At 44.3% G+C, this 21,067-nt stretch overlaps 1 protein-coding gene across 1 annotated transcript in view; it reads right to left on the bottom strand.

The window, feature by feature from the left end:
* The window catches only part of Col4a6 (collagen type IV alpha 6 chain), a 293,605-nt gene that overhangs the window by 18,155 nt on the left and 254,383 nt on the right, over nt 1–21,067 (bottom strand). The window contains exons 17-31 of the mRNA XM_028876978.2: nt 20,342–20,411; nt 19,247–19,354; nt 18,011–18,169; nt 16,922–17,026; nt 15,538–15,698; nt 14,649–14,828; nt 13,926–14,109; nt 9,092–9,163; nt 8,729–8,836; nt 7,500–7,721; nt 6,972–7,133; nt 5,246–5,416; nt 4,286–4,429; nt 2,592–2,717; nt 1,972–2,153 (exon numbers count right to left, since the gene is read on the bottom strand). Of these exons, the coding sequence (XP_028732811.1) occupies nt 1,972–2,153; nt 2,592–2,717; nt 4,286–4,429; nt 5,246–5,416; nt 6,972–7,133; nt 7,500–7,721; nt 8,729–8,836; nt 9,092–9,163; nt 13,926–14,109; nt 14,649–14,828; nt 15,538–15,698; nt 16,922–17,026; nt 18,011–18,169; nt 19,247–19,354; nt 20,342–20,411 (2,154 nt within the window). The remainder of the gene's footprint in view (nt 1–1,971; nt 2,154–2,591; nt 2,718–4,285; nt 4,430–5,245; nt 5,417–6,971; nt 7,134–7,499; nt 7,722–8,728; nt 8,837–9,091; nt 9,164–13,925; nt 14,110–14,648; nt 14,829–15,537; nt 15,699–16,921; nt 17,027–18,010; nt 18,170–19,246; nt 19,355–20,341; nt 20,412–21,067) is intronic.

The raw sequence follows: 21,067 nt of genomic DNA on the forward strand, positions 1-21,067 counted from the left end.
GTCTTGCTTTTCCTAGCAGGCTAAGGCTCACAAGGAACATGAGTTGTCCTGTTACCAGGTAGCAGGCTGTAAGTGTGCAGGGTGCTAGCCTGCATTTGGATGAGTAGTTTCCATATTCACAGCGAAATCCACCTGCACTCCCTGGCAGTTTTCTGAAACACTCTGCATCTAGGGAGTGTTTATGTCAGCTGCTTTCAGCTGTTCTCATGGTATCTCGTATTTGAAGGTATTTGGAGATGTACCCAGGAAAAATGCATGCCAGTTAGTGCATTGCACAGGAGACTGAGGAATGGGCTGGGTCACTATTTTCATTGGCCTGCTACCTTCGATGGCACCTCCTCCATTCTGCCTGTTTTCTGGCCTGGCTTCATATAGCACACTGCTGTAGATATAGATGTTCCTAATGTGAGTCTCTGCTTACGCTGGGAACCCTTTCTCCCCCAATGCATTCCCACTGTGTTCTATCCCTCCCCCTCTGTGAGTTATGAGGACTTTAAGCCTAGAATGATTTCCTTGGAGAATGTTTGAGCCATGTAAGTGTATCCTCTCTACCAGATGGACGAATGCTTTTGAAAGACAAAAATTTGCTTGTAGGGAGTACAGGTATTTGGGGTCTAATCATTGGATCAGACTACTATTTATGTAGAACATTCCATGTATGTGACACAATGTTAAGTGCTTTGCATGTCTCATCTCATTTAATCTTCACTACTGTCTGAAAGGAGTTTGGCTATTCGTCTACCTTTTTAACGGATGGAAAGAAACATAAGGCTCAGTGGAGTTAATTAAGCAAGGCACACAAGATCACAGAGCAAATGAGAGATGAAGCCTGCTGACATTCAAATTCAGGTCCATCTGTCAAACCTACTCTAGTTTATTCTGTCTTATTTATGTTTTTAAATGTGTGTGTGTAAAACACACACACACACACACACACACACACACACACCACACCACACCACACCACACCACTACCATGCTACCATGTGTGCTGGTATCCATGGAGGCCAAAGAATGCTTTGGATGCCCTGGAGCTGTAATTCATAGGGAGTTGTAAGCTGTCCAAAAAGAACAGCAAGCAATTTTAACCACTGAGCCATCTCTACAGCCCCTACCCTGCCTTTCAAAAGCCCAGATAATCTAGACTTGAATCTTTGCTAGTTGTTGTCCTCTGAGGTACTTCAAACACCTTCCTATTAAACCATCAGGAAATCTCCGAATGCTATGCTTAGAGATACAGCTCAGCAGTAGAGCACTTGCCTAGCATGTTTGAGGCCCCAAGTTTAATACTGAGCAACACCCAAAACCCTACACTTATTTTTAGTTGTGGTGTGGTGGTGCATACCTGTAATCCCAGCACTTGCAAAGGTGAGGCAGGAGTATTATGGGTTCAAGGTCTCCCTTGACAACGTAGTAAGACCCTGCCTGAACACCTTTTCCCACAATTTGTGGATTTTTACATTAAGTCCAGCTTAATGCGGACTCTAGGGTGCTGGCAGTGGGGGTGCAAACAGAAAGGTTTGTAAGGCTATTCTTCTTAAGTCCCAGAAATATTGCTTAGCAAGTGAGAGTCTCTGAAGAACCAAGTAGGAGCAGTTCGATACAGAGCAATGAAAAGTGCCTTGCCAGGCCAGCAGCAGCCCCACAACTCATGATGAGATGGTGCCTTGAAGAGCAGGCAAGATTCGGAGACTGCAAATTAGGCAGGGGGCTTTGCCTCATAGGGTCAATAATGGGAGCCAAAACACAGAGGAAGGGGATACTGAGGGAAAGGGTGGGAAGATGTGTCTCACACACACACGTGGAGAGTGAGCACTTTGATGTTATCGTGAGGGCAAGGGTTGGAAGTAGCCTGGAATCAGAAAGATGGGAACCCAAGGCATGTGCCTATGCGGTGAAGGATTTTTTTGGGTTTTTTGTTTGTTTGTTTGTTTGTTTATGGTGAAGAGACAAGAATCTGGATAAACTTACACTTTTTCCTGGCATTCCTGGGAAACCTGCGATCCCCAGGGACCCCTTGAGGCCGGGTAATCCGCTTCTTCCCACAGATCCAGGGGAACCTGGCTTGCCACTGAGTCCTTTGATGGTATTGGACTGTCCAGGAGCTCCAGGTGGGCCTGGTAACCCTGGGATGCCAGGTTCTCCTTTGTCACCTGGGAAAGAAGCAAAACCTGTTAGAAAAAGGCTAGAGGCAACACGAACAATCTGACTAGGTGCAGGTGCTCAAGGTCATATACCCAATGCACTCTCAGGTGACGGGGAAGTTGGCTTGGGGAGAGGGTGGTGGAAGGAGGTGCCCTTGATGTCTTTCCAACTCAAACATTTGGCAAGTAGCTCAGTATCTATGCCTCACTATCTACCAGGCTCTTTCTGGGTACTGCAGACTGTGGGTCAAAATTTCAGTTCTACAGTGGCAATAGTCTCAGAGATCAAGGGACACTCAGGAAGAGGGAAGATAGCCTCCTTGAACCCCATGTTGTCTCCCATACTGCTGTTCTTGGGGGTGAGCTTTGCTTTTCTTGGGAAGGAAGCCAAGGGTGGCTGTAAATCCTTTCTTGAGAATGTCTCCTGAACATCCCCTGCCTCAGCACCTCTGGGTCCAAGAAATCCATCTGATCCAGCAGAACCTCGAGAGCCTTTTTCTCCTTTGAACCAAAGGGTCAGCATTGGAGGTCTTGGACCGGACATGCCGACTGACCCTGGATCCCCTCTGTCTCCTGAAGGAAAGCAGATTAGGCAGTCAGCATGAGAGAGACAGTTTACACACAAAGTCACACTAGGGCTGACCTTTCATATTGTTTCTTACCACACTACCCCCCAGCCCAGTTTCTAGGCCTTTCTGTCCTCTTCCCTATCCCATCCTCAAACTTTGCATTTCTGCATACCCTTTCTCTTTCTCCAAACCCAAAGAAATCAGTAACTTTAGACCCTACTCAAAATTATCTTGGAAACAACCTAGATGCCCATCAACGGAAGAATGGATGAAAAAAATGTGGTACATATACACAATGGAGTACTACTCAGCAGAGAAAAACAATGAAAGCATGAAATTTGCAGGCAAATGGATGGAATTAGAAAAAAATCATCCTGAGTGAGGTAACCCAAACCCAGAAAGACAGTTATGGTATGTACTCACTCATAGGTGGATTCTAGATATAAAATAAAGAACAATCAGACCACAACCCATAGAACCATAGAGGCTATATATATAACATGGAGGTCCCTAGGACGACTGTGGCTTATAATAAGTTTCGGGTTTACTCAATTATTGAAAAAAAATAGCCAAATGAATGGAAACACATGAACTATGAACCAAAGGCTGAAGGGCCCCCAGCTAGATCAGGCCCTCTGAATAGGTGAGACAGTTGATTGGCTTGATCAGTTTGGGAGGCAACTAGGCAGTGGGACCAAGTCCTGTGCTCATTGCATGAGTTGGCTGTTTGAAACCTGGAGCTTATGCAGGGACACTTGGCTCAGTCTGGGAGGAAGGGACTGGACCTCCCTGGACTGAGTCTACCAGGTTGATCGCAGTCTTCGGGGGAGGACTTGTCCTGGAGGAGGTGGGAATGGGGAGTGGGCTGGGGGTAAGGGGAGGGGGTGGGAGGGGAAGAATAGGGGAACCCATGGCTGATATGTAGAACTGAATGGTATTGTAAAATAATATATATATATATATATTATATATATATATATATATATATATATAGAAAATTATCTTCCAATGATGCACTGGGAATATATAGCAGAGGCCTTCATTTTGGTTTGAATAAGTATCCCCCAAAGATCTGAGTGGTAATGGCTTGATTTTCAGCCATTGACTTCATAGGGAGGTGAGGGAAGCCTTTGATGCAGGGAGTCGAGAGGGAGGAAGTCAAGTTATTGGGTACACGTTCTTGAAGGGGACTGTGGGACTCTCGTTCTTATCACGTTCTCAGTTTTGCTTTCCAGCTGCCATGAAGAAAGCTCTGCTCTATGATCACAGATGGAATCCTCTGAAACCGAGGTCTAAAATAAATCTTTTCCTTCTTATAAACTGTTTATGCTAGGGATCTGTTGTCAGTAGTCAAAAGCTGACTGACACAGTCCATAACATGTAGTGTTAACTCTGAAGGGAATAGTCTTTTGGTTTCAAAGGACTTAATTCAGAAGTCCAAATTTTTGTGTAATACAGAGGTGGCATTCATCACATGAATGACAAAGTTGACAAGCAAAATACACTTTGAAAAACAACGTAGTCATTTTGGAATCTCTCCCCCCGGCCCCTCGTCTCTTTCTCCCCCCTCACCTTTTTCACCCGGAGTACCAGCCTGTCCAGGTTGTCCCACCTTTCCAAACGAACCAGAAATTCCTTTTAATCCATCAGCTCCAGGAATACCGGGAAGACCAGGTAAGCCGGGAAACCCTACTGGTCCAGGGGACCCCTTTTCACCTGTTGAAGAGTAAGACTTAGACCAGGTAACCTAGGAAACCCTACTGGTCCAGAGGACCCCTTTTCACCTGTCGAAGAGTACGACTTTCTTTTATTATCATTTCTGTTGTACATACACGAGAACAAAGAGGCCAAGAAAGGTTGAATTACTTGCACAATGCCACAGAGCTAAGAAGTTGCAGAGAAAGGATTTGAACACAGGTTTCTCTAACTCTGAAGTCTTAGTTAGTTTTTTTTTTTTTAAATCAACCAAGCTTCTTAGTTATTACATATTCTAGGACTCTCTGAATGTGTAATAATTAACCACCAGAAAAAATGTGGACTCTTTTGTTTTACTTCATTAAGTTCAGAGCGCATGTCAAAAAAAGCCTAGGTCCAGGAGGCCAGGGATGAGCACAACCTTGCCCCTTTGTGCTAACCAATTGTATGCCCTGCCCTGAGACTAGCCATTTCCTCCTGTTTAAAACGGAGATGCCACACACCTGACCACTGCTATGGCAATCATAGAAAGTGAGAGCTGTCAGGAGCCTTGGTGTGTGCCATGCTGAGTGATCTATATGGAGCTGTTATTGCCCTGGCTCTTTCTGACCATATTAGTCTTTCCACTGTTCCACACAGCAAGCAGTTTGAGTGACTCCCATTAGGTGATCATCTTCCTTCAGTGCCAGCCTGGTCTAAACATCTTGCTACAGGAAAGCCCTGCCTACCTTCTGTTTCCTGGACAGAGAGGAGGGGGCAATTTGGGCAGCTCAGAATAAATGCTCCTTTGGGGTCGCCCCTGCCGGTTTCACTGGCCTTCCCAATTACTTCACTTACCCTTTTGGCCTAGGATGCCTGGCAACCCAGTGACTCCTGGCAAACCTGGGCTTCCCAGGAAACCATCTGTCCCTTGAGAACCAGGAAGGCCTTTTATCCCAGGTAGACCTCGTTTTCCAGTTGACCCAGGTTGACCTATGTCTCCTCTTTGACCCTTCTTTCCAGATTGCCCTGAATGGAGAGAACACAGGTCAGCTATTAAGTGAGATTCTGGACAGATTTGAGTCACTGCTTATTCCCATTGGTTCCGACTGGCTGTCTTGTTAAACTTTGTTCATGGCCTTTTAACAATACCCAATGAGAGCTGCCAACAAGCTGAGTGCTCAGTTGGTCAGAGCATTAGGACCTACCACCCAGAGCACCATGCTAAATGCATGTCGCTTCTAGCATTGACACAGTGATGGGCAGGAAAAGCAACCCCCTTGTGATTATAACTTCTTCCTTTATGGATGTGCTTTACCCTGGAGCCTCTGAATGGAGCTCTGGGAAGCCAGGGCGGCAATTGGACTCCGGTTTCCTGGCACTTACACTCTGAATCAAGTTACAATGGTTGCTTCCTGAGCCAATTCGTGAAGTAGAGGTTAAAGCTGAGCTGTTGTTCGAACTTCCCAGGGAGTCTTGGATACAGGGTTGCCCTTTTAATCCCTCAAGCAAGCGGTTAAGTCAGCCAGTTCCTTAGCATTATGTTTGAAAGACCCCCTAGTGCCAAGTACTGGAGAGGCCCACAAGGCCCATTTGATCTCCCAGATACCCTGAGTCTTCTTTCACCACACTTTAAGTTGGTCAATGGGATTAACCTCCGGAGCTGCTGCCCAAGTGGAATGTCCAGGTACAAAGCAAGGAAATTAAAAAACCAAAGGATTCAATCAGTGACGACAGAAGTATTTGGGCTCCCAAGGACCTCAATGAATGGCTGACTTAGCTTTCCATGAAATGAAAAGCAGCAAGTAGCTGCGAGCCCCAGGATTCCAATGGGAAGCTGTGAAGAGAGTTCTCTAACCAGAGAGCTGAAGACAATGGGAACCAACCCTCTAGCAGGGGCTCAGGGATCCCTGGCCTTGTAAGCAAGGCCATGTTATAGGGGATAATCAGATAATTCCCCAGTGGGAAGTCGTAGTCGGTGAGTTTGTGGGCTGTTGTTTTCCTTCTTCTTCATGTCACCAGCTTATATGAAGACCCCGGAAACAGAAGGACAAAGGACATAAAGCAGATATTAATGGCTCGGCAAATAACTCAGCTTCAGTCACTTCGTCCAGGAGGCAGAGTGGGGATGATGGTACTGAGTGAAAGCCACTGTTTGCCTATAGATCTTCAGAGGCATGTTCCCTTGACGGGCAGGCCACTGGGGCGTGGGGGCGCAGCTTTAGCTCTCTGTAGCTCAAGTCAGGCTCACCACAGCCCAGTGAGGGCACAACACAACTCAACACAGGGTGGATTCTTTAACAGAGAAAGGCCAGGGGCAGGCCAAAGCATCCAAAGGGCAGGAGGCCATGGAAGGCAGACATGGTAGAGATCTGTTGTCACACTGCAGAAGCTAAACAGTAACAATGTGTTCTGCCTGCCACAGCCAGAGCGATTTCGGATTTGACACTAGAGAGGTCAGGAAAGTCAAATCTCTGAGATTCTGACCATATCACACTGCCACTATTAGTCCCAAGGATGCCTGAGTCTAAGTGAAGCCTAACTAAAGTCTGTCAAGTTGGGATTCTTCCTCTAATGGACCTACCTGAAATGCCTGGAAGGCCTGCTGGTCCTGGGAGTCCAGATGTGCCCTTGATGCCAAATGTATCACTAGATCCTGAGGGTCCTGGCTGTCCTGGTGGTCCTGATGTTCCAGGGTTGCCCTTCTCACCTTTGGGGCCTAGCATACCAGACTTCCCATTCAAACCTAATGAAAAGGAGGGGGCAGGTGTTCATAGCCTAGATCACAGGGAGGCGCTGGGGCACCAAACCATCTTCCAGTAGAAGGGCTTGGCCCAGGATTCACCTCAGACGACACTGTCTTCTTTTGTGAACAGCTTTGCAAGAATTTGACTATTGGTTACAGCTACTCCCAGAATTACTATGATAGGAAAATGGACTCCAACCACATAAGGAAAATTTTCCTCAAAGAGAGCCGGAATAGAATGTCATTTTAGCTTTCTTGTTAATTATCCCAGATTTGGTCATGCATTTCACCCATGCATTCATGCAAAGACAGTAGTCACTATAAAGCTTTCTGTTCATTGTTAAGTAAAGTGTCAAGAAGAGTCACCCGTGGGTCCTGGAAGGCCAGAGTCTCCAGGAAATCCTTTGTCCCCTGGCAATCCCTGTAGGCCTTGCTCCCCTGAAGCACCATTTTCGGCACCAAAGATGTCACCAGTGGCTCCCTTGGAGCCTGGTAAACCTGGACTGCCAGCCTTTCCAGGCAAGCCATCTTTTCCAGGAAGCCCAGGGAAACCAGGCAATCCCTTTTCCCCACGAGGTCCAGGAAATCCTAAATGTAAAGAGGCAAAAAAAAAAATAAATAAAAAAAAAAATTAAAAGGCCGTGGATGTTTAGAAGCAATTTGTCTAGATAGAGATCTGAGACAGATTTTTCTAATACAAAAGCTAATGTATTAATAATAGTCAGCAGTCTCCATTCCTTGGAGAATTTGTGCAGAGGTAGGAACTATAACATGTGAGTGGAAGGAGGTTCTAGTTCTGGGAAGCTGGGAGTAGGCACAGCTTAGAAACCTGCTCCTGTTCCTGGGGTCCGTAGTTGCTAAGAGCCCAAGTCACACCAAGGCCTTCTGGCCAAAGCTCAGTCTCTCTTGCAGTTGTTAAACTCCTGTAGTCATGCCCTCCTTCTTCGTGAGTGGGCAGACGGTAGTGGAAAGAACAGAAGAAATGCTAGACACTAGAGCAGGTAGCCAAGGAGAAGACTCAAACGCTAGAACAACGGTGGTTCAGAACTTATAGTGACACACAGATTATGGGCTCTATCCTGGAGTTTCTGCTCACTGGGTATTGTGAACACACTGACAGTTTGTGTGACTATCAAGTTCCCAGGTGATGCAGATGCTGACCCAGGGAACCCAGACGGAGAAGCAGTGGCACCCTGCGGTCCTGAAGCTCAGGTTGGAACTACCCTACAAAGGGGAAGAAATGGGTAGCTTCTATTGGACTGAACTGAACTTCTTTCTCTGACCTCCAAGAAGTCCATGTGGGATATTGGCATGTGACTGGTAAGCAGATAGCTGCAGAGTCCTGGCTTTGGCACTGGTGGCTTTGTGAAGTATCAGTTGCCTCATCTGAGAGTTAAGGGGTTGCCTTCATTGGTTTTGCATGGCCCTTATTGTCGTGGTATGCCCTCATTCTATGGCTCTCCATTGCATTTTTACTGCAAGTGGAATCAAAGGATTTCAGCCACACCAGAGAGCAGACCTAGCTTATTGTCATCAGTGGAGAGTGAAAACCATCCAAACATAACAGCCGCAAAAGGGATGCCTTCTTTCCTTACCTGGCAGTCCTGGGAGATGAATTAAGCCCGGACTTCCGGGCCCTCCTTTGCTTCCATGAGTGCCAGGCTTGCCTGGAATTCCAGGGAGGCCCCGAGTTCCTTTAGAGCCTGAAACCCCAAGTGAAGGTAGTGAGGAGAAAGGAACACTAGCACAGATAGGCTCGACACATGATGTTTAGTCCACAATTCTACTCTCTTTGCCGGCTTCCCCAGTCTCACTTCCCCACACCACACTCTCCAGCAGCTGTTTCCTCAGTCACCATAAACACCCTCAGCAGAACCCTCATGTGCTATTGGGATCCTCTGCTTCCTTTGATTCAAGGCCCTTAATGTGTGCTTCCTTTCCCTGGCCTCATTCCATACCTGGGGATCCAGGAGCTCCGGGAAATCCTGATGGACCAAATGACCCAGGAATAATACAAGGCAAGGTGACTCCTGTAAATGATAACACATGGAACTGTGAACTCATCAAGTCAGAGAAGAGTCTCCCTTCATGTGCTCCTTTCCTCCTATTCTATTTAGTGGACAACCATTATGTCCCCACTCAGCAGCTAGGCGCACACACAAAAAGCTTGACATCCGAAACTCTTGGGAGGAACTACTAGGGCAATTGCTTATCTTTGTTCTTAGTGTTCAGGTGTCAGAGTATTACTTATTGAACCATTGGTGCCTGCTGAGCAAGCAGTCACCTAGGCAAAGGGTGTTACCTAACAAGGATTCTTAGAGTGCTGCGCAGAACAGCAACTTCTGTCATTCCTTAGATCTCTTCCCATGGCACTTAGTTTCACATAATTATGATACTCGTTTTAGGTTTTTTGAGCTACTGTTCGTTCACATACTTTTCCTTTTTAAAAATTATGAATTTATTTTTAAAATTGTATGCGTATGGTTTTTGCTCATGTTGTCTGTGCACCACATGTGTGCCTGGTGCCCATGGAGGCCAGAAGAGGGTGTTGAATCCCCTGGAACTGGAGTTACGGATGTTTGTGAGCTTCCTTGTAGGTGCTAAGAATTGAAGCCAGGTCCTCTGGTAGACTAGCCAGTGCTCCAAACTACTATGCCATCTTTCCAGCCCCAGCACTTTTTTTTTTTTTTTTGCAAGAGAGTTTTTTTTTTTCAAAGCATGGGGCTCTTTTAAAGCAGTTCATTTTGAGTCTACTAAAACTTATTGGCCATCATTGTTCAGATAAGTGTAGGTCTAAATTAAGGGAATACTTAAGACCACTCCCTTGGCCATGACAGACAAATTGAGACTCCTCAGCTCCTTATTGGAAACTGTAAACTCTGCTACTCAGGGAATAGAGTTAGTCAATTTCAGTATTCAAGATGCTGAAATTAGCATTCACAGCCTTTTCTGTAGGAAATTCTTTGCTCATTCATACTGCAAATGAATAGTCTGCAGGATCACAGAGGGGAGGTTTAATAAATACCGGTGACAGATTGTTTGTGGACTTCCTCAAGTGCCATTTATAAACAATTGCTATGCTAATTAAAATTAGTCTCTCCTATTCATTAAAACAATCCCCAAGGTCTGTCTTAAGCCACAGAGCCAATAATTCCAATAAAAATCTGTAGCATTTGTTAAAAAACAATAACAAAAAAACCATGGCTCTAAAAAACAGGATTATTTTTGAAAATTATGTATAAAGCCTATGATTCAGACTGCTTACACAAGTAGCTGACATTTCTCCTTTTACTCACCTTTGCTCTCCAATATAAAGTCTTGCTTAAACAAATAAAACAAACAAACTCACTTGTTTTAGTCCTAAGTCAAAATTGGGAATTGAATGGTATATTGCACTGGTTATTTTGGGCTCAGGAGGCAGACAGACCTTAAGCTGGTGTCTTATTTCTGTTATTACACATCTGTATTAACACAGCTACTTAAGTTCTCCGAGCCTCGTGGGTCAAAGGGGAACTACCTAATCCACTCGTGTCTGTGAGATGGAAGCACTTGATACAGGGCCCAGCACCCTGCTGCGTGCTCAGCGAACGGTAGTTCTCATCTTCCTTGAGAGAGGTTCAGAGGCGCTCCTATCAGTCAGTCCCTTGCTTTCTACCTTTGTCAGTCTTGTGATGGTACTTGATAGCCTTCCAGGACTTGTGCTCTTCTAGTCATACACCACACAGGTATAAAGATTCTGGCCATCAGCACAAATCCTCTGCCACGTGTTGTCATACCCACCTCCATCATGTCAGACACTAAGGTGGCAGAGCTAGCTATCTCTGAGAATTGTTTCCCCCTTGTGGAAATGTGTTCTATTGACAGGCACCTCAGAGGGAGATGCTTCCCCGGGAGGGTGCTTCCAGTCCTGTACTCTGCTGGGGTCCAGAGTTTTTGAATGAAGGGAAAAGACAATCCCTGGAGCTGGTGTGGTGAAGGAACCCTACACAAGACTTTCCTGCCACCCAACTAACTCCATAGCCCAGCAGTTTCAATGTGTCTGTATCTTACTGTTGTAATTCTATTGCCGTACTAATATGCCACAGAACAAACTAAGTAAAATACAAATATCCCTGAGTGGAGTGTAAACGCAAAGCCACCCATCTCCTCAATTTATCAGACAAGTTATAGAGATTCTTTTCACCCATGAGAACCAGATCAGAGCAAAGCTTTTAAAAGATAGAACTGATGCCACTCATCCATTCTAGGGAAGAAAAATGGTGACCAGAGGAAGGTACATAGAAACAAGAAGAAACCAAGGACACATTTCCCTCCATAATATCCCCTCATAGTTTTGACACAGACTGCACTGTATTGTATTTTGCATGAAGGGATTTAAAAATGATGGGAAGGTTAAGGACTTAACATCAATTTGTATTGTATCTGGCTTTTACTCTACATTGCCATGTTTTTAGCTTCACATTCCTGAATTCAGACCATTCTCAATAAAGCAGAAGTGAGCTTTAGCCATGTTATGCTTTATAAGTGCAACAGATGACCACATTATTCAGAATTTTCACCATGAGTACCAAAATTCATCTTTAGAATATAAAGGCACCTCTAGTTTTCAAGATTATAGTATTTCTATTTGTTTTGAGACTAAATAATAGAGATCAGACATACATGACTCCTTGCACATGTACCTTGCAAGGCAAGTTATAGCCCAAAAAAAGTTCAGAAAATTCAATTAGAAACCCATCAATCCATCAACATACATGGTGAAGGAAATCAGCCCCTCTCAGGGACTGCATGGCACTTTCTTCGCAAGTCCCCTGGAGGTATGCACTAAGGAGCCCTTAAAGAAGTATCAGTGGCCAGTGGCAGCCTCTGCATCCAAGCCTCACAATTACTCTGCCTCCAAAAAGGGTGCAATGTAGCATTTAAGATATCCTGGGTGTCAGAGACAAATGTGAACAAAAGAGACAAGGCGTTTTGCCGACATCGATGTCTGAGACCCTTAAGACGTAGTGAGCTCTTACCTCCCTCTGAGCCAGTCTCTTCTAGTCTGCAGCAGGGGAAAGATTAGGACAGCGGAAAATGAAACCAAGACATGCGTCTGTTGAGTCCTAAGGGAGGTCTTGTGTACAGAGCAGATATACCGGCCCCCCACATTCATCGTGGGGATTGAGTACAGTGCTAGCACCCGCACATAATCAAGTACACAGAAGCCCCCTGCAGTAATAACCTGGGTGATAGATTACATTGAGAATCTGGAGCCAGAGCCACCACAGGGACTGTCAGTTGTCAGCGTTCCCAGAGTTTGTAATAATTCATACCACTAAGTTGAACAGCTTCTGATGAGTACATGCTCTTCCCTGGCAATGCAGATGTCTAGTCCTGGGCTATCACTGGTAGGAATAGGCAACATTTAGAAACAGCATCTTACATTTTTGTGGCATCTAAAATGGCTATAATGCATAAAGGTGCTTTTAAATGATTGTAAAAGAATGCTACATTTAGTGAGTTATATTTAGCTACTGAAGAGAAAAAAGAGCGACAACATTCTAAATGAAGTACTTGCTGTGTACACCTTTAATCCTAGCACTCAGGAAGAAGAGGCAGGCTGATCTCTGTGAGTTCAAGGCCAGCCTGTTCCTACTAGATTGAGTTTTATTTGTTAATCATTCAAGGTTTAGGAAGGATTTTTTTTTTTCTGCAAGTAAATATTGGTCTCAAGGGATGCTGCACTCTGCTAGGCAGGTTGAGAGGGTAAGAAGCATCACCTTCTTCGGTATCTTTCAGAGACTTTACAGTGTTGTCGGTAAAGGGAAAACCATTAATAGAAGCAAGCATAATTTAAGTACTAATGGCACAGTGGAGTAGTCAAGGGAAGGCTAAATGGTAGAGGGTATTTAATTGTCAGCAATGTGCGTAAATAGAATTGAATGGGAAAGTCAGCAAGGAATAGAAGAGAAACTATGAAGGAAATGGTCTTTTGCTCATGTATCCATCCATCTAACCATCCATCTATCTTTTCCAAAAGCACATAGGTATTTGATAAACTAGGTATGAGATAATGAGAAGTTACCAAGCAAGAAGAGAAAAGAAATAATGTGAGGCATTTCCAAGAATGAGATAACCTTAAATTTTCAAACTTCGATGACTATGAGAAGTGTGGTGCCATGAATAGAAACACAGAAATCACAGAACACAAGGGCTATGATGAAGAGGTTTTCTGACTGTACAAAAGACAAGTTATGGTATGGGACCTTCATAATATATAAGCTGGAATGTTGCCTATTATTATCCTTGAAATTCATGAGGGAAAGTAACTTATTGAAAGGGAGTTAAATATCATACAAGGGTTAAGTTAGAATCCCTGAGTAATCTGAGGTTGTGTCAGTTGGGAAAGATTTTTGTCTGTTGATGGTATAACCATACAACTTAGAGAACTATTTATCAAACCTCCCACTAACTACTTTGATGGTATTTACAACAGAGTCATCCATCCTCTCCTTGAACTTTTCTATGGACTATGAGCTCATAGCCCATCTAGGTGGCTCTGTGACATTTTCAGATAGCTCAATTAGGAGAGTTTTCATTAAGAAGAGCTGAAATACACATTGTTCTACCTTATAAACTTACCGAAATACAGTTATGATCCATTTCCTACTTGAAAACCCTTGAGGATTGACTGTAGTGATTACAGCTAGCCAGATCTCTTTTTATGACGCATTTCATGCCTAATGAGTCATGGCCACTCTACAAAAGGTCGATTTTCCAAGTCTAAAACTATCTGATTGTATGACTCACCCTGAGCTCCACGGAGCCCTTGTTGCCCTGGTAACCCATCTACTCCTTTATCTCCAGGAAGTCCACGGGGCCCAGGAAGTCCTGGCAGCCCAATTCCTGGTGGTCCAGTTGGACCATCATGGCCCTTTTCACCAGGAAGTCCTGGTGACCCCTTTTCACCTGGGAAGCCAGATCCACTGTCTCCCTAGAAAACAAAGAAAAAGAGACTGAAAGGTCATTTAAAGACTTATCTGAAAAGGCTTCTAACCACAGTAATGAGGTAGTCACTGAACAATGTTTTGTGTTTTGTGAACATTCCCCGTCATTCTAGTTTATTGATCAGCCTCTGAGTTTGCTGAGTGGAAATGAGTCTTGCCAACTCTGGGTGATCTGACTTGACAAAAGGTACTAGATGAGGCTAGGGGAAGAAAGTAGGAAGTGAGGATGGCAGCAATGACCATTGAGGTCAAAGAAAACAACTGGATTGCTTGGAGGACAGAGCTGTTGGGAAGCTGAATCATTTTATATGGATATGGTTAATTATTCCTAGTGCTTATCAAATGAGATAAGTATTCTGAGACAAAAATCTTATTTTACACAAAATGAAAGCATGGAGTCAACATGTTTGGGGGGGGGAGTCAGACACTCTGTTCTACTTTATTCTGTAATGTAATGACCAGTAGATCTCCCCTAAGTCCACTATGATGATTTATAGAGCTAATCATCCAGGAGTGATCTACTCACCTGAATGCCTGGAAGCCCTGGTAAACCTGGTATTCCATCATTGCCTGGAGCTCCTGCCATACCTGGGGTCCCCTGGGGACCAGCATCACCTTTATCTCCTGACAATTTTGATCCTCTACTGATGGTTGGTTCTCCTTTCTTTCCTTTGAGGCCTGTATGACCTCTCGATCCAAATAACCCCTGAGAAAGAAACAAATGGCAATAACCAGGAGATGCAGACTTCATAGAATTCTGGTGCTTAGCAAAGCTATGACCTAAAGGAAGTGCTTAAAGATAATATTTCACGGTGTTCTGGACATGTGATTATGTCTCTGTCTTGGATAATTACTTCACATTTTCGGTATCTTTTCCAATTTTGAAATCTCTGAAGACTGGGCTTCATCTTCATTTCTAAGCAATATCACCCAGCCAGGCAAATCTAGATTACTGCGTGGAAGGGAAGGAGGGGACAAGGGTAGCTTAAATCAGAAAGCTGCTGCTTTCGAGACCCTCTGGTCAGATTGCTGCATGTGACCAAGGCCCACGGTTTACTTTGTTTTTGTTTGTTTTCAAAGGCGCTCTTAATTAAGTCTCTGCAGAAGATTTTCTCCATTAATTCATCAGCACAATTTCCAATTAGAGCTTAGACTCACAAAAGGAGTGCTCCTGATTTTTCAATTGTTGAGGAAATTTCCTGTGCACCCAATTATCATTGTGATTTGTTACTTGTCAGTGGTAAACAAGAAATGATTTGACTAACTGCATGAATTTAAGCAAAATCTTCAGAGATTGTTATCATATATTTATTTTATCCCTCTCTTTCTTTCATTAGGAAAACGATTGATGGGGAGTGAAGAACATTTAAAATCCTCCATTCCCCCTCTCTGTACCAAAGTTAATTAAGACTTACTGGAGTCCCTGCTGGGCCAGGTGCACCCCTAGAGCCTGGATCTCCTCTAGTCCCTTTAATACCAGGTAGGCCAATGGGACCTTGTGTCCCAGGCAGGCCTGGTTCACCATGTGGTCCAATGTTGGGGGCACCAACTTCACAAGCACAAAACCCAGAGTCCCCTGAAGGAAAAACAGACAACAAATACACAAATACAAATACAAATGACAATAACAAATAAAATAGATTATTTTTCCAAGAGTGGTTATCTATGACTTGACAGGCTTCCCTTGGGGGAAAATCAAAAGACTTTCAGAGACTCAGATAGCCTAAGTTCACTGTCCATCAGAAGACATCTGTGCTAGTGAGTCAGTTTTTACTAGTCTTGGGTGAGGTACAGCTATCACTGAGTCTCATGCTGAGAACCACCGATTGCCACTTAAACAACTGAGAGTCTAGAATTTAATTAGTTCACATATATTGATGTGACTGATGATAGGAGCGTCAGTGAAATGCCTTTTTAAAGACAGGTCGCATGTAGTGCAGGTTAGCCTCAAACTCATGTGCCATTGAGCTCAATGTCAACAAAGTACTTCTGAAGACATACCAAGGAGTCACAATTATATAACCTAACCGATTACAATGCTTCCATGAGCACAGTCTGCAGAACGCCAGGTGGTAACAAATGTGGTTGGCTATATTTCCCTATGATCCTGAAGGGTCTCTTCTTACTTTTAGAAACAGATCTTGGGAACTCTGAGAGAATGGTCTGTTCCTTGGATTAGTAAAAACTGAGCATAAATGCTCTGAAATCCTAAGCAGGGGAGATTTTAAATTTTTCAGATTAGGGATGATTATCTGTCAAAGTCTATGTAATATTGCAGAATCCAAAGACTACAAAATCGGAATCATTTCTGATCCTAAGCATTTTGAATAGGCAAAGACAGTTTGTATTTCTCTAGTGTGACCCTAGACCTCCCAAATGAACCACCTGGGATGTGGTGTATGAGGCAGCTTGCTGGGTCCCTGCTTGTTTTACTGGAGCAAATACCTTAGGTCTCGACCTACACAGAGTCCTAAGGCTAATGGTATTGGGAAGCAGTGTCTAGACAAAGCCTTGCAAACTGGGATTATCTGTGCTGGTTAGCACCCTGGAATGCTGACAATAGCTTCAGCAGGCTCAAGGGGTGGAAAGAGCAGCCCATAAGCCTCTTTGTTTTTGTCCTGTGTGACCTCAATTTCTAACTTCATTCTTAGAGCCCCAATTAAAGCACTTCCAACAGTCCTATATCTTCTCTCGAGAGCCCAGAATACTTCTGTTCAGGCTATTGTCTTGATCAATCCCATTAAAGTCTCTCTAGGGCTTGGGGGAGGAGGGACTAAGAAATTCAAGGGACAAAATCACCTTTTACTCCTTTGAGGCCCTGATGTCCTTTTGGACCTCGTTCTCCTCGGAGACCAGGGAATCCAGGCTCCATGCTAGGCAAGGGTCCCGTCTCAAATGTGCGATCTGCAGGATTTAAAAGAACACATCTCCGTCTCGAAGGCCTGGGTCCTTGAGGCTCAACACACAGAGTAGAGTAGGAGAAAAAAAATCCCAGCCTGGGATACCTGCCAAGTCTGCTGCAGAAGAGCCAACCGGACTCTCGTTTGGCTCTATTCACTCTACCAGCAGAATGACTGTTATCGCCCCCACACTGCACTAGATTCGGAGATGAACAAAGTAACTCAATAACTCAGTAGTGCCAGTCTCTAGCCCAGAAAGCTTCATTTGGGCAAAGAGGAAGCAGGTGCCAGCTGCAGTGGTCAGGGGAATTAGGCTGCATAGAAACATGCTGGGCAATACTTCCAGCCTTGCGGATTCTCTCACAATCCAGAATCCCATCTAAGGAGAATAGGCACTGTGTAGTTGTGCATATTTTATCTATCTATCTATCTATCTATCTATCTATCTATCTATCTATCTGTCTGTCTTTCTATCAGTTATCTCATACTGGGAAAAGAACCCATTGCTTTGCACATGCCAAAACCCTGTCAAACTGGTCTATACCTCTAGCCACCTTCCCATGAAGGCTTTTAGCAGACACCTTGAGGATCAAAGCATGGCTTCTCCTTTCTCAGATTCTTAGCCTACCTGACCAGAGCTCGGGAAACTCTGAAAATCCAAATCTGTTTCCCTAGAATCTGAAAAGCCAAAGTCCTGGCAGGGGGTGATGGGGATGTGGGCATTGAGAGCCGTGTAGGACAGAAGGGTGATGAATAAGGAAGTTAGTGTTTGCTCATCATCAGCTTGCTCATTTCTTGAAGAAACAGGCACTCCACTCCTGTTCCCGTCGGTAGAGGTGGAGCTGAGGCCGATGGGATAGAGCCTTCATTGTTGCCCTCTGCTGTTAGCTGTCCTCAGTGAGCTGTTTCTCCTGTGAGGGGCCCTGTCAAAATCCTAGTGGTTCTGAACCATACCTGGGTCTCAACATCAAAAAAAAGAATAACTTACTAGGTGGGCCTGATGGGCCTGGTAGACCTGGTAAACCTGGTAAGCCTGGCAAACCAATTCTGCCAGGCAGGCCAGCTTCTCCAAAGGTGGTGCGTCCTGGGTCTCCTTGGTCTCCTTTCAGGCCTGGAAATCCCTGAGGCCCGAGGGCACCTGGAAGACCTGGAAAGATACCACCCCCCCCACACACAAAATGCTCACTATAGCACCCCACTGTTTGGGCATTTTCCAGTTAGCAGTGAATAGACAGAACAACACAAGGGAAGAATTAGAGAAATCATTTGCTCCTCTCTTTCATGACAGTTAGAAAAGTCCCTTGGGAATCCATTGGCCTAACTGCCTAGGAAACTGTGGTTAACTTGTGAGGAAAAGCTAGGTTTTTAGCCTCTGACTGCTGCGTTTGTTCTACTCCAGTGCTGGGTCCAATTGTATCTTCTATGAATGGCTGCCTTCAAAACACAACTATCCTTACAGAGGCTCCTCTCTAAGGAATTTAGAAACTAGTGACTTTAATAGACATGTTTGAGCATTTATACTAGGGACAGTCCTGCCTTCCAGACTCTGGCATGCTCTTTAGCTGCCCTATAGAATGGAATATAGATTTTCTCTTTCCGTGATTGGTTCATTAGTATACGCATAGGATCACCCATAGGATCCTGGGGACATTCATTTTGTGCTAGAATTAAGCCTAGAAGAGGGTCTGGGTGCAGATCTATCTATCTATCTATCTATCTATCTATCTATCTATCTATCTATCTTCTATCTATCATCTGTCTCTCTATCTCATGCTGAGAATTGAACACATTGCTTTGCACATGCCAAGAAACTCTCTCCAATTGGCTTACACCTTTAGCCACCCCTCATAAAGGCTTTTAGCAGCCACCTTGAGGATCCAGCATAGACAGATTCTTCTTTGTTAAACTCAAATGACACATCCAGGGGAAGAGTGAGAGGGCTCCAACCACCCAGTCCAGATCTCTAGTTACTTCCAGCCTCAATGGCAGTCTGGACTTGTCTTTCTGCCCGTGGTGCTCATTGAACTCAAAGGAAAGCTACTGACCTAGGCCCTCTCTGCAATACCCTAGCTTTAGGCTAACTATGGGAGAACATACTGACCAGTCTACCTTTCCTTCGACCTTGGGTAGGTATGTGCCTGGATCCCGAGTAAGAGAGGGAGATGCTAGGAAATAGAGTTCAGAGAAGACTGATCAATGCAGAGAATGGATTAGTTTGCTTCACCTGTTAACGATGGGCGGCCAGGGGCGCCAGAAGGGCCACGTTGGCCTTGGATGCCTTCATCTCCTCTAAGGCCTGGGGGGCCTGGCACACCAGGATCTCCAGGATAACCTGGCATTACAATGAAAAAAGAAGTAAAAAAACAAAATGGATGCTCACACTTGCCACAAAATGTTGGAGAAGAGGTGCAGGGAACTGTCATCGGCCTGGCAGTTTTTGTTATTATTCTCTGGTCTCCTAGATGCTGATGGTCTTAAGTGATAATGGGTCTTCCAGAGCTAAGGCTCCACTAGTATTTAATTTTGTAGCTGGATCTCACTATGCAACCCCGGGTGGCTTTGAGCTTACTCTCCTCCTGTTTTAGGCTTCCAAGTTCTGGGATCACAGGCAGGTACCATCATACCAAGTTACTACTAATACTTAAAACTTGGTCTTGTTAGAGCCTTACTTTTCTGACAAAACCTAGAAATTACTAGGAAGGTTCTCCTACTGCTACTGTTACCGCCTTAAATGTTTATTGTTGATGTTAAGATGATTAACAACACTTCTTTACAGTTTTGCTATAGGTTTCTTTGGAGTAGAACTCGGGAGGCCACTATCAACACTGGGCATGAAGATGAATAGTGAAGGCAAAGAGGAAGGGTAGAACATACCTAGTAACTAGGATAAGGACAGAAGAGGACGAACTTTCTAAGTATCACACTGCTCAGGGCCCTAAGCAACTAAATCAGGAGCATGCTTGAGATCGTCTTCCTGAAACCCTGAATATTCTATAGTCTTAGGCTGAAGGCAGCCCAGCTGAGGAGGATGTCAATCCTTCCCTAAGCATTACCAGGAGCACCTTTCTGTTACTCAAATTCAGGCCTAGGAAAGCCCAGATTCATGTCTTGATGGATCAACCCAAAAATGAGAAGCTGTCTTGTTTTGTCTTGTCTAAGAGATTGGAATTCCATTCATTCTCTAAGCTCAGGACTCATGAGTGGCCCTTGATACTGTCAGTCATCCAGTGGATGACAGTGTGTCCTTTCAACAATTACAGGAGATATTGGTTCTAACACTGTTTTTATTTCCTCCAATCAAATCAACAAAGAGTTGCACCTGAGATCACGGCACCATCTGCATCAGTGAAAATGTCTGGGCCTCGCAGACCAACGCCACCCTTTTCACCCTGTAAAGATTAAATAGATTGAACACAAAAGTTCCTTTGGCAACATTACCTAAGATCTATGTGCCTTCAAAGCACCAGGAAAGTAAAAAGTCCCTTCCTCCTTGACTCCTGATTTCCAGGGTAATCTAGTTCAGAGGTTAATTTCCAAGAACAAGAAATTGAAGATGAAGGTGACACAAGGTAGCCAGATCTGCAAATTTGTCAAGGACTAGGGATCTCAATTTTGTTTTGCAACACCACTATAAGGCATCCTGTTTCTGGGCTGGGAAATGTATTACAAACACAGATAACACAACCAAGGAAGAAACCAGATTTCAATTTTTTCCTTCTGTTCTCAGCAGGCTTAAGATTCTAACACCTACTGCCTTTATTGTTTGAATGATGACAAAGGAAGTCGAAAGAGTCCTAATTCTCTGCAAAGACAGGCTCAGTGACTAGAATCTGATTCCGAGGAATACCCAGAGTGGGTGGTAAGGTAGTCAATAATAGGATGCATTGTCAATAGAGAATTTTAAAAACAATTTTGGTAGCATCCGATGAATGTTCATCAGCTTTGTGTGCAGCATGGGGCACATGCATTTCTTGAGAAAAATGTGACACCTAAAACATCAAAATATTAAAAATACTCCATAAGTAGGCATTTATAGGAATCCTTC

This window comes from Peromyscus leucopus, chromosome X, assembly GCF_004664715.2.
Source record: "Peromyscus leucopus breed LL Stock chromosome X, UCI_PerLeu_2.1, whole genome shotgun sequence".
Lineage (NCBI taxonomy): Eukaryota > Metazoa > Chordata > Mammalia > Rodentia > Cricetidae > Peromyscus > Peromyscus leucopus.